Source organism: Salmo salar, chromosome 08 (assembly GCF_965601325.2).
Source record: "Salmo salar chromosome 08, fSalSal1, whole genome shotgun sequence".
NCBI classification, from domain to species: domain Eukaryota; kingdom Metazoa; phylum Chordata; class Actinopteri; order Salmoniformes; family Salmonidae; genus Salmo; species Salmo salar.
In genome coordinates this window covers 30,536,832-30,551,319 of record NC_138298.1, presented here as the reverse complement: position 1 = coordinate 30,551,319, position 14,488 = coordinate 30,536,832, and the positions used below count along the sequence as shown (strand labels likewise).

At 41.7% G+C, this 14,488-nt stretch overlaps 1 protein-coding gene across 1 annotated transcript in view; it reads right to left on the bottom strand.

Annotated features, from left to right (window-relative positions):
• Positions 1 to 2,572: 2,572 nt before the first annotated feature.
• Positions 2,573 to 14,488, bottom strand: part of LOC106592065 (neuronal acetylcholine receptor subunit alpha-3) — a 34,438-nt gene continuing 22,522 nt past the window's right edge. Inside the window, exons 5-11 of the mRNA XM_045714182.2 lie at positions 11,261 to 11,370; positions 10,419 to 10,626; positions 9,879 to 10,109; positions 8,308 to 8,534; positions 6,956 to 7,103; positions 5,449 to 5,712; positions 2,573 to 3,822 (exon numbers count right to left, since the gene is read on the bottom strand). Coding sequence (XP_045570138.1) covers positions 3,697 to 3,822; positions 5,449 to 5,712; positions 6,956 to 7,103; positions 8,308 to 8,534; positions 9,879 to 10,109; positions 10,419 to 10,626; positions 11,261 to 11,370 — 1,314 coding nt within the window. The 3' untranslated portion in view covers positions 2,573 to 3,696. The remainder of the gene's footprint in view (positions 3,823 to 5,448; positions 5,713 to 6,955; positions 7,104 to 8,307; positions 8,535 to 9,878; positions 10,110 to 10,418; positions 10,627 to 11,260; positions 11,371 to 14,488) is intronic.

Sequence of the window (14,488 nt, the reverse complement as noted above, 5' to 3'; positions counted from 1 at the left end):
TGGGATCACTGGTGTGGGTTCTGTTTCCGTTATGTGGCCTGGGATCACTGGTGTGAGTTCTGATTCCGTTATGTGGCCTGGGATCACTGGTGTGGGTTCTGTTTCCGTTATGTGGCCTGGGATCACTGGTGTGGGTTTTGTTTCCGTTATGTGGCCTGGGATCACTGGTGTGGGTTCTGTTTCCGTTATGTGGCCTGGGATCACTGGTGTGGGTTCTGTTTCCGTTATGTGGCCTGGGATCACTGGTGTGGGTTCTGTTTCCGTTATGTGGCCTGGGATCACTGGTGTGGGTTTTGTTTCCGTTATGTGGCCTGGGATCACTGGTGTGGGTTCTGATTCCGTTATGTGGCCTGGGATCACTGGTGTGGGTTCTGTTTCCGTTATGTGGCCTGGGATCACTGGTGTGGGTTCTGTTTCCATTATGTGGCCTGGGATCACTGGTGTGGGTTCTGTTTCCATTATGTGGCCTGGGATCACTGGTGTGGGTTCTGATTCCATTATGTGGCCTGGGATCACTGGTGTGGGTTCTGTTTCCATTATGTGGCCTTGGTAACCATGACAACAATCAAACACTGCAGATCCTGTCTTATTTGGGGAGAAATAGTGCATTGATTCAAAATACTGCTAACTATTGTTTAATTGAATTTACAATGACTACTCTTTATTTGTATATTCATATTTCAAAGGGGGGACAGCCATGTAGGTAGTTTTACCTCACCTGAACATGGAGATTTATTTGGTCTTTTCATTCTCATCATCGTATTGTTTTTGCCTTTTTCTTATGTGCAAAATTTAAAATATATGTGTAAGAGACATCTCAGAACCTCTACCTACCCAGTAACACCCTACTGCTACAGTCTATAAACAGACACCCTACTGCTACAGTCTATAAACAGACACCATACTGCTACAGTCTATAAACAGACACCATACTGCTACAGTCTATAAACAGACACCATACTGCTACAGTCTATAAACAGACACCCTACTGCTACATTCTAGCTACAGTCTATAAACAGACACCCTACTGCTACAGTCTATAAACAGACACCATACTGCTACAGTCTAGCTACAGTCTATAAACAGACACCCTACTGCTACATTCTAGCTACAGTCTATAAACAGACACCATACTGCTACAGTCTATAAACAGACACCATACTGCTACAGTCTATAAACAGACACCATACTGCTACAGTCTAGCTACAGTCTATAAACAGACACCCTACTGCTACATTCTAGCTACAGTCTATAAACAGACACCCTACTGCTACAGTCTATAAACAGACACCCTACTGCTACATTCTAGCTACAGTCTATAACAGACACCCTACTGCTACAGTCTATAAACAGACACCATACTTCTACAGTCTATAAACAGACACCATACTGCTACAGTCTATAAACAGACACCCTACTGCTACAGTCTATAAACAGACACCATACTGCTACAGTCTATAAACAGACACCATACTGCTACAGTCTAGTTACAGTCTATAAACAGACACCATACTGCTACAGTCTAGCTACAGTCTATAAACAGACACCATACTGCTACAGTCTAGCTACAGTCTATAAACAGACACCATACTGCTACAGTCTAGCTACAGTCTATAAACAGACACCATGCTGCTACAGTCTAGCTACAGTCTATAAACAGACACCATACTGCTACAGTCTAGCTACAGTCTATAAACAGACACCATAGTGCTACAGTCTAGCTACAGTCTATAAACAGACACCATACTGCTACAGTCTAGCTACAGTCTATAAACAGACACCATACTGCTACATTCTAGCTACAGTCTATAAACAGACACCATACTGCTACAGTCTAGCTACAGTCTATAAACAGACACCATAGTGCTACAGTCTAGCTACAGTCTATAAACAGACACCATACTGCTACAGTCTAGCTACAGTCTATAAACAGACACCATAGTGCTACAGTCTAGCTACAGTCTATAAACAGACACCATGCTGCTACAGTCTAGCTACAGTCTATAAACAGACACCATAGTGCTACAGTCTAGCTACAGTCTATAAACAGACACCATACTGCTACAGTCTAGCTACAGTCTATAAACAGACACCATAGTGCTACAGTCTAGCTACAGTCTATAAACAGACACCATACTGCTACATTCTAGCTACAGTCTATAAACAGACACCATACTGCTACAGTCTAGCTACAGTCTATAAACAGACACCATAGTGCTACAGTCTAGCTACAGTCTATAAACAGACACCATACTGCTACAGTCTAGCTACAGTCTATAAACAGACACCATAGTGCTACAGTCTAGCTACAGTCTATAAACAGACACCATACTGCTACAGTCTAGCTACAGTCTATAAACAGACACCATAGTGCTACAGTCTAGCTACAGTCTATAAACAGACACCATACTACTACAGTCTGACTACAGTCTGTAAACAGACACCATAGTGCTACAGTCTAGCTACAGTCTATAAACAGACACCATACTGCTACAGTCTAGCTACAGTCTATAAACAGACACCATGCTGCTACAGTCTAGCTACAGTCTATAAACAGTACAGATCAGTGAGATGCTTTTCATATTTTTGGAGAAATATTGCATTTATTCCAAATCCATAAAGTAGTGCATCCATACTATACAGAAAGCAGGAAACATCGGTACAAAAGTGACAGTCACTTGAGTGCGAGGTGTGCATTGCTAATTAAACAAACAACGAAAAGCCTTTGGATTAATGACAATAACCATACAAAAAAAAAAAATGTTATCCTAAAATCTGACAGTACTGTATAGTAATACAATTATAATGATTATAGAATTGTCTTTTAGTAATTATATATAGATGCAGAGGCCCTGGTCAACCATTGACTGCATGCCAAATGGCACCCTATTCCCTATGTAGTGCACTATTTGTGACCAGGGCACATAGTGCTGCCCACAGGGCTCTGTCAAAAGCAATGCACTATGTGAGGTATAGATGGCCAATTGGGAAGAAGCCATTCTAAATCCATCATGCATGATCTACGTATTGTATTTCAGAAGATCGTTGAATCGAGAAACTTAATTAAAAAGGATGAATAAAAAACACAAATGAATAACCATGGAATCGGATGATAGAAATCCTTTAGATTAATTAATATCTGTATAGAAGAGGAAGCTGCTATTTCTGGATGGAAACCGTTCAGGATAATTTAATCCAGCATGTATTTACAGAGGCCTTGCCAATTATACCTTCTAGAACATTGATAAGAACAACGTTGTCATGTTCTAAATCACATGGATGGATTCTAATCGCCTGACCAGGCAAGAACGGGATCTCTGATTGGTTGGTTGTAGTTTTTTTCCAAGAATGCGCTGTGTCATGTCAATCTGATGGGTTGAGACACAATAGCACAATAACCGGGATTGGTTCACGACAGAAACCTGATTTATGTGATTGGTAATTGGTTATGACTCACATCCAGTGACTCTGATTGGTTCTTGGTTCTGACTCATACCAGGCGACTCCGATTGGTGACTGTTGATTGGTTCTTGGTGTCTACAATATATACAGTATGATTGTGTCATTTATTTATTTAGAATTTTCAACACAAAGCCAACAAGTCCATTTGGTGGCGATGGACTGACAACACTGATTGGTGACTGGTCGAGACGTCGAGGCAGCCGGCGGTGTCAGTGAGCCCTTATTGGTTCTGGGTTATGACAGGAAGCCAATGACAGGCTGCAGGAAGAGGCCAAGGGTTCCGAGGATGCACACTGTCACAAACACCCACAGGAAGATTCTGTCTATCACCATGGCAACGTACTTCCAATCATCCTCCACCTGAGAGGGATGGATGGATGGATGGATGGATGGATGGATGGAGGGAGGGAGGGAGGGAGGGAGGGAGGGGGAACGATACAGCGATGAAAAGGAGAAAAGGACATGATTTTGGACCATGAAGGAAGGAGGAGGGTTGGGTAAAAAGTGAGGATGAGAAGAAAGAAAGAAAGTTAAAACAGAGTTGACTACTTGTGGAAGCATCCCCCTACTATAACTGACAGATATAACATTACTATGTTAATGGTATTCATCAGTGTCAGAATCAAACACACACACACACACACACACACACACACACACACACACACACACACACACACACACACACACACACACACACACACACACACACACACACACACACACACACACACACACACACACACCAAAGTGTCTGAAGCAGACAGGCAGCCTGACAAAGCTGATTGAGAAGAGAAGTACTTTACATATCAAAGACAGCTTTCCCCCCAAGGGGAGAGTTCAACCTCAGAAGACAACACAAAGAACAAGGGACTTATTTTTCACTAAAGTCTTGTAACTATTATCACTTGTATTGTACAGAGAGATAACTTTTTAAACTCATTAGGGATATGAAACAGTGTTCCATCCAACAATGCTCCACTTGGTTGATATTATAAACAAGGGAATATCAACAAACAATGGGTGAGTTTCCCGAAAAGCAGAGTAGCGAATATGGTCTTTGTTATGAAGACCCAGTGCGAGAGAAAACTATTCCTTCAATGTACACTAACAGAGCTTTGTATGGGCTAACTGTACACACCTTCTTGGCCTTGGTTAAAAGTTAAAGCTATTTATTGTTAGCCGAAGCTGAAGCTATTTGTTGTTTGCCTAAGTTAAATCTATTTCTATATTGTGCGCTAATGAAGCTAACATATACTGTACACTAATGCTTGCCCACCCAGTCACATTGTTGACCTTGTCGTTAGTGGAAGATATTTGTTGTTAGCCGAAGTTAAACCTATTTCTCCATTATACGCTAATAAAGCTAATGGTAGCAGCTAATGCTAGCCCACACACTCACCTCTTTGGCATTTTTTAAGCTAAGGCGATTTGTGTTTTGTCAAAGCTGTACCTATTTCCCCATTGTGCGCTAACAAAGCTAAGATATACACCAATTCTAGCCCACCCTATAACCTATTTGGCCTTGGTCTTTAGCTGTATTGTAAGTCACTCTGAATAAACGCATCTGCTAAATGACAGACAAAATGCCGCTCACCTCTTTGGCCTGATAAAGCTAAAGTTAGTTGGTGTTTACCCAAAGTTAAACCTACTGTATTTCTCCATTGAACTCCAACAAAGCTAACTTGCAGGCCCACCCACTCGTTAAAACTACTGTATTTCTCCATTGAACTCCAACAAAGCTAACTTGCAGGCCCACCCACTCGTTAAACCTACTGTATTTCTCCATTGAACTCAAACAAAGCTAACTTGCAGGCCCACCCACTCGTTAAACCTACTGTATTTCTCCATTGAACTCAAACAAAGCTAACTTGCAGGCCCACCCACTCACCTCTTTGGCCTTGTTGAAGGTAAAGCTAGTTGGTGTTAATTAAGCTAAACCTAATGTATTTCTCCATTGCATGCTAACACTTGCTTGCCAATCACCTCTTTGGCCTTGTTGCGGCTCCTCATGTTCTCGGCGATGTACTTGACGCTCTCGATGGCCTGTTTAATCTCCGGGGACAGGACGGAGAAGGCCACCACCGTGTTGATGCTCTGAGGACTCAGCTGGCGGCTCAGTTTCCCCGGATCTGTTGTCTCTGGGGTCTCCTTCCCATGTTGGCAGGGGCAAGGGCACTTCTTTCCCCCTCTTTCTCCACATCCTCCCTCAGTCAGTTTGTTGTCTCCGAACTCCAGGCAGTTCCCTCCCTGCTGGGAATTGAAGAGAATGGAATGGAATGGAATAGAATAGAATGCAATGGAGTAGAGTAGAGTAGAGTAGAGTAGAGTAGAGTAGAGTAGAGTAGAGTAGAGTAGAGTAGAGTATAATAGAATAGAATAGAATGGAATAGAATGGAATAGAGTAGAATATAATATAATCGAATGGAATAGAGTAGAATGTAATGGAATGAATAGAGTAGAATGGAATGGAATGGAAGAAGAATAGAATAGAATACAATGGAATAGAGTAGAATAAAATAGAATTGCATGAGGATGATAAACATTCAGCTCCAAACAGTCTTATCCAGAATAGGGTTGCAGAATTCTGGTAACTTTCCTAAAATTCATAAGGTTTCTAGAAATCCCAGTTGAAGGATTCCTGGATGTTCTGCTTATTTGATCCTGACTCCAGGAAAGTCACCAGATTTTTGCAACCCTAATCCAGAGTCCAAAGATTTACTCAGTGTATTAATCTACCCCACATGTTAACCTCTACCATTATGGGAATGCATCTTATCTGCTAGCATTATGGGAATACATCAGGGACTAGGTGGAGCAACAGAAAGGAACATTGATACTTGAAGGAATTAACCCATTCAGTCATCTATTGATCAGTTCGTCAATCCCTCCCTCCCAACACCCAACCAACCCACCCACCCACCCACCCGCCAGCCAACCAACCAGCCACCCACCAATCACCCAATATGCCAACCAGCCAGGTAACCAACCAACCAAACAACCAACCAACCAACCAACCAACCAACCAACCAACTAACCCACCAGCCAACCAGTCAGCCAACCAGCCAACCCACCCAAAAACCAACCAACCACCCACCCACCAACCAACCCACCAACCAACCAACCAACTTACCCACCAGCCAACCAGTCAGCCAACCAGCCAACCCACCCAAAAACCAACCAACCACCCACCCACCAACCAACCCACCAACCAACCAACCAACTAACCCACCAGCCAACCAGTCAGCCAACCAGCCAACCCACCCAAAAACCAACCAACCACCCACCCACCAACCAACCCACCAACCAACCAACCAACCAACTAACCCACCAGCCAACCAGTCAGCCAACCAGCCAACCCACCCACCCACCCACCAACCAACCCACCAACCAACTAACCCACCAGCCAACCAGTCAGCCAACCAGCCAACCCACCCAAAAACCAACCAACCACCAACCAACCAACCCACCAACCACCCACCCACCAACCCACCGTCAGACTATTCTTCCTCTTCTTTCCTCCTTTCCCTCCTCTACCTCCTCCTCCTCCTCCTGCTCCTCTCTCCTCCCCGCTGTCTGAACAGAGGGCCTTGCCGTCCTGGTCTATTGGCCGTCTCATCAGCATGACTCTGGGTAGCACCCTGATGGACACAGAACAATTAACAATATGTCATCAGCATGACTCTGGGTAGCACCCTGATGGACACAGAACAATTAACAATATGTCATCAGCATGACTCTGGGTAGCACCCTGATGGACACAGAACAATTAACAATATGTCATCAGCATGACTCTGGGTAGCACCCTGATGGACACAGAACAATTAACAATATGTCATCAGCATGACTCTGGGTAGCACCCTGATGGACACAGAACAATTAACAATATGTCATCAGCATGACTCTGGGTAGCACCCTGATGGACACAGAACAATTAACAATATGTCATCAGCATGACTCTGGGTAGCACCCTGATGGACACAGAACAATTAACAATATGTCATCAGCATGACTCTGGGTAGCACCCTGATGGACACAGAACAATTAACAATATGTCATCAGCATGACTCTGGGTAGCACCCTGATGGACACAGAACAATTAACAATACTTCAGTGTATTGTAAATATAATAAAGTAGTATAGGTATTGTATAGTATTGTATTGGTATTGTATTGTATAGTATTGCATTGCATTGTATTGCATTGCATAGTAGTGTATTGTATTGTATTATATTGGTATTGGTGTTGGTATTGTATTCTACAGTATTGTATAGGTATTGTATTCTACAGTAATGCATTGTATAGTATTGGTATTGTATTCTATTGTATTGTATAGTATTGTATTGTGTAGGTATTGTATTGTATAGTATTATAATGTATAGGTAGTACACTGAAGAACAACAAACACAGAAAACAAAATAAATAAGATCTTAAGTATATTGTAATAGAATCTACACTGATACAAAACACTAAGAACACCTTCCTAATATAGAGTTGGTCTAAGAGTTGGTCTAAGAGTTGGCCTAAGAGTTGGCCTAAGAGTTGGTCTAAGAGTTGGGAGTTGAGCTAACAGTTAGTCTAAGAGTTGGGCTAAGAGTTGGGCTGAGAGTTGAGCTAAGAGTTGAACTAAGAGTTGAGCTAAGAATTGGGCAAAGAGTTGGGCTAAGAGATGGGCTAAGAGTTGGGCTAAGAGTTGGGCTAAGAGTTGTGCTAAGAGTTGAGCTAAGAGTTGGCTAAGAGTTGGGCTAAGAGTTGAGCTAAGAGTTGAGCTAAGAGTTGAGCTAAGAGTTGGTCTAAGAGTTGGGCTGATAGATGGGCTGAGATTTGGCCCATTCTCTCTCTTTACCTGAGGAAGACGGACCTGACCCAGCCCGGCATGGTGTGGGTCATTGGTGTACGGTAGTGGACGTTCAAGACGAACACGGTGATGACGATGGAGAGAGTGACGAAGATCATAGTGAAGAGGAGGTACTCCCCGATGAGGGGGATGACCAGGGAAGTGGACGGGATGGTCTCAGTAATCACCAGGAGGAACACAGTGAGGGAGAGGAGGACAGAGATACAGAGGGTCACCTGTTGGGTGAAGGAGGGAGAGAGAGAGAGAGAGAGAGAGAGAGAGAGAGAGAGAAAAAGAGAGAGAGAGAGAAAAAGAGAGAGAGAGATAGAGAGATGAATGCTGTAAGAGGCCCAGCATGGGTTGTTTATTGACCTAGGAGGAAGCAATTATTATTTCCTTCCATTGCATGTACACTACACACACAATTCCAACAACACCATCATCACCCAGAACGAACGTTGGTTGATTTAGTCCGAGCATTCACACCAATCACACTGTAGCTGACATTGTCCAACATTTCACGTGGTGGCTCATTCTGAGCACACAACAAATTGACTGCAGTGCCCGATTACAGAACACATCCCTTATTTACTGGGTGCTAGGCAGATTTAAAAATATATAATGTATTATAATAACAATTATAAACTGGGTGGTTCGAGCCCTGAATTCTGATTGGCTGACAGCCGTGGTATATCACACCGTATACCACGGTTATGTGAAAACATTTATTTTTACTGCTCTAATTACGTTGATAACCAGTTCATAATAGCAATAAGGCACCTTGGGGGTTTGTGGTATATGGACAATATACCACGGCCCTTAGCCGTGGTATATTGGCCGTATACCACACCCCCTCGTGCCTTATTGATTAAATATAATGTAATAAAATGAGTAGTTTTATATAATAATGTAATATATAACATATCTCATGTAGCAGACACTTTTATGGATAGCAACTTACAGTAGTTCACATGAAGTAGGGTCTGCACACTCAGTTTCTCCGACACATGACCGTGTGTTGGTGGATTTGAGTGGGTGGACCCTACTTCATTACTATAGCAACATGCTATAACATTATTACAGTGCCTATAGGAAGTATTCACCCCCCTTGGACTTTTTCCACATTTTGTTGTGTTTCAACCTGGAACTCAAATGCTTTTCATTGGCATTTCCTTGTCACTGACTTTGACAGGAAGTGATTTTTTATTGTCAAAGTCAAAAGAGAATTCGACATATTTTAATGATTAATGAAAAATGTAAAACTGCTAAGTATTCAAATAAGTACAACGTGTAATTTTGGAAAATTACATAATTTTTTAAGGACAATTTCTAGAACATCTTAATGTTAGAATTTGTAGCAATTCATAATTTGTTTCATTTCTTTGACTGCAGAATGTATAAAATATAAAATGGCAGTTTTCACATACTACTGTATATATTGTAGTTGCTGGAGATAATGGATAATAGATTGTAACACAACAACATGACAACATACATGACCACAAAGATGTTCAACACAGTCAACACAACAAGATGTGGTAAAGTCCAAGGGGTGTGGACACTTCCTGCAGGCACCGTACCTTCTCTCCGCAGTCGGAGGGCAGGTAGAAGACCAGGACTGTTAAAAAAGAGATGAGGAGACAGGGGATGATGAGGTTGATGGTGTAAAAGAGAGGCAGGCGTCTGATGTAGAAGGAGTAGGTGATGTCTGGGTAGATCTCCTCGCAACAGTTGTACTTGATGTCGTGCTTGTAGCCCGGAGCATCGATGATCTCCCACTCGCCGCTCTCCCAGAAGTCTTTGAGGTTGACCTGAGGTAGGTGACATCAGGTTTATTGAGGGCTTGATTCTGAGTAGTTATTTCATAAACATGCATTAATCTTGGTTGGATTACACAATTATGGACTACCGATTCAGTATCTGAGACTTAGATTAAAAAATGTACAATAGTCAAGAATTGAACACTGGACAAGTCTGTAACTATCAATTGGATACCACGAAATTGGGGAGAAAAAGGGGTGAAAAAAAAGATTGAGATTTGAACACTACCCATAATTCCTTAATAGCTCTATACCACAAAATGGTGTATCAGAAAATGGATGTGCAAATATTGTTCTAACCTTTGACCCAATGAGCACCAGGTCGATCTTGGCCTTGTCGTAGGTCCAGGAGCCAAACTTCATGGAGCAGTTCTGGTAGTCAAAGGGGAAATAGGTGATGTCCATGGGGCAGGAGGACTTAAAGATGGCGGGGGGAACCCAGGTGACTGTACCGTCAAACTTCAACAGAGCTTTGGTCTTATCTTCAACCAGGAAGTCTCCCACCGCACTGAAGTCGGGGGGGTCGGGGGGGTTAGAGAGGAAAGAGATCGTGTTGGAGAGAGGAAGAAGGAGGTATGGGGAAGGTGAGAGGATAAGATAGAAAGAAACAAGGGATGTGAGGAGGATATTGTCATTACACTATGAGAAGAGCTGTCCTTTGTGATAAGGGCATTTTAATGTTATTGTTTTGCATTGTATATTGGAATAAAAGCTAAATAAAATTTAAAGGATATGAAATTAATCAAAAATGTAATCCGTAGAAAATGGAAGTCGTTCTTATAAATGTCTTTAAAATCTCTCTTCACAAACTTCAGTTCAGCACCTACTTTAGTACTTGGTCCTGTGTGTCTCAGTTGGTAAGAGCAACATCAAGTTTGTCGGTTCAATATCCACATTGATCTCATACACACACTAAAAATGACTGCTCTCACAGAAAAAAAGATCTGCTAAGTGACATGGCAAAATCACTTGTTATAAAACACTAAGTCATGACTCACTTGTTATACAGCACTATGCCAGGTCGTTACAGAGCACTATGTCAGGTTGTTATAGAGCACTATGTCAGGTTGTTATAGAGTACTATGTCATGTTGTTATAGAGTACTATGTCAGGTTGTTATAGAGCACTATGTCTGGACTCACTTGTTATAAAGCACTATGTCAGGTCTCCAGATCTTGTTGGATGGAACTCTGATGAACTCAATCCCATCAAACTCCACTGGGGCCCAGCTCAGTTTGTAGTCATTCCAGATCTGAAACACAAACACAGCATGAATGACTGTATGTGTGTGTGTGTGTGTTAGGGAATCACCTGAAGAAGAAAGGAAGATAGCAAGATACACACGCACAAATATGCACACAGCCTTGATTACTTTATCAAACACACCCCTCATGGATTTGTCCGAATGATTTTGAACTGAAACTTAATTAACCATATTTTTATTAATTTCTTCCTTTAACCCCCTAGAGTCTATTGATGCACCGGTGCATCAATCTAAGTAATATATATTAAAAAGTCTTCATCAAAATCTGTCAGTTTAAGCTAGAGATATCCTTCTTTTTGCATTGGATCCGCCGATGCTGCACTTCCGCATCTGTGGTGAAAGGTGGCAGAGCTAGAGCGGTTTGTCAGACCATGAGACATCCCATCTGTGGTGAAAGGTGGCAGAGCTAGAGCGGTTTGTCAGACCATGAGACATCCCATCTGTGGTGAAAGGTGGCAGAGCTAGAGCGGTTTGTCAGACCATGAGACATCCCGAAAATCAGTCTTCTCACGAAGACGTCTGTAGCATCCGAACGGTTTGACCTATAAACTATTACGACCCCTCCATGGAAATAGACTCATTAACCACAATGGTGTTCTCCGTTTTGGTCTAATGTCACGGGACTCATCTGAAGGTAACCTGTACCCAAAAAAGGGGTAAATTATGTGTGCAAAATAATATATAAACATAAATATTTCCTGAGCATTCTTATATCTCCTAGATTTAGGACAGACACTTCAAAACCTTGTTTTTTAAGGATACATTTGCTGACTGTCTTTTTTTGCCTTTTCTGAATGTGTTATTCAATGTGTTTCTATAGGCTTTAGTAATAAAAGCCAAATTCAATACTTTATCAAATATATATTTTTATACCAAAAATTCCAAATCAAAAACCTAATGATCCATAGTATGACCGTCTTAAAACAATTCCATATGTCAGCTTAGACCCCCCCCCCCCAACGGCTTAGACTTTTAAGAATTAAAATAAAGTGTAGCCTACTGAATATTATTAAATCACCACGAATGCCTTTGATTGGCTCTTCAATCAAATAACTACAGGTTTTAAGGTAAAAAATTGCTTTAAAGCAGCTTGCCTGGGAACACACACACACACACAAGCAAACACACACACACGATTGATTATCTTATTAATATGTGGAAGTAAGCAGCTGTAGTAATGAGGGGCATATTTAATTTCCTGTTTCATGCTATGCTTGCTTTCCCATTTGTTACCTATGAGAGCACTAACGTTTGTCAGCCATGTAGCTTCATGCTAGGCTAGCTTTCCCATTTGTTACCTATGAGAGCACTAACGTTTGTCAGCCATGTAGCTTCATGCTAGGCTAGCTTTCCCATTTGTTACCTATGAGAGCACTAACGTTTGTCAGCCATGTAGCTTCATGCTAGGCTAGCTTTCCCATTTGGTTCCTATGAGAGCACTAACGTTTGTCAGCCATGTAGCTTCATGCTAGGCTAGCTTTCCCATTTGGTTCCTATGAGAGCACTAACGTTTGTCAGCCATGTAGCTTCATGCTAGGCTAGCTTTCCCATTTGGTTCCTATGAGAGCCCTGAGGTTTGTTAGTAAGGTCGTGATCTGAAAAGGGATTGTGTTGATATGATGGATCTTTGAATACTAAACAAGCTTCTAAGCTTCTAAGCTACTAAATTCACAGCTGCTATTGCAAAGATAAGTCACAAATGACGTGTGAAACAATGTTTATTAAAATCTTTAGTTGTTAGGCACTCTGTTAGTTTGCCTTTCTCTTTCAACTCATAATATTATCATGAAAGAGACAGAACTCATTTCACATTTCTACATTTTATATTTATATCAAATGAGTTCTGTGAGTAAATAATTGTGTTATTTCATTAATAATGAACTTATACACTGAGTGTACAAAATATTAAGAACACCTTCCTAATACTGAGTTGCCCTCAGAACAGCCTCAATTCATCTGGGCATGGACTCTACAAAATGTTGAAAGTGTTCCACAGGGATGCTGGCCCATGGTGACTCCAATGCTTCCCACAGTTGTGTCAAGTTGGCTGGATGTCCTTTGGGTGGTGGACCATTCTTGATACACACGGGGAACTGTTGAGTGTGAAAAACCCAGCAGCGTTGTAGTTCTTGACACAAACTGGTGTGCCTGGCACCTACTACCATACCCCGTTCAAAGGCACTTCAATCTTTTGTCTTGCCAATTCACCCTCTGAATGGCACACACACACAATCCATGGCTCAATTGTCTCAAGGTTTAAAAATCTTTCTTTAACATGTCTCCTCCCCTTCATCTACACTGATTGAAGTGGATTTAACAAGTGACATCAATAAGGGATCATAGTTTTCACCTGGATTCACCTGGTCAGTCTATGTCATGGAAAGAGCAGGTGTTCCTAATGTTTATACCCTCAGTGTATGTATGACAGAGAGCTAAATATTGAAATGATGCCTGAATTGCAAACGTACAAAATTAAAGATTTTGGACAGGTAAACACAGTTTAAAGTGTTGACATGTGTGTACTGAAGTACTGGGAGTGTATGTTACTCTCTGTAAGAGCTTTAACATGTTAACTCCAACATGCATGCTTGACTGATCACATTGATTGATTGATTGATGAGAGAGAGAGAGAGAGAGAGAGAGAGAGAGAGAGAGAGAAAGAGAGAAAGAGAGAGAGAGAGAGAGAGAGAGAGAGAGAGAGAGAGAGAGAGAGAGAGAGAGAGAGAGAGATCTTTATATTATATTATTTCGGCCAGTACTGGTATGCTCATGGTTAGGATGTGTATATCTGTAACGCCCTGGCCATAGAAAGGGGTTTTTGTTCTTTATTTTGGTTAGGCCAGGGTGTTACATTGGGTGGGCGTTCTATGTTCCTTTTTCTATGTTTTTGTATTTCTTTGTTTTGGGCCGTGTGTGGCTCCCAATCAGGCACAGCTGAAGCTCGTTGTTGCTGATTGGGAGTCACACATAAGGAGCATGTTTTTCCTTTGGGTTTTGTGGGAAATTGTTTCTGTTAGTACCTGACAGGACTGTTTGGCTGTCAGTTTTCTTGTTTTGTTTGTATAGTGTTCTTTCTGTGATTAAATATTCAATGATGAACACTAAC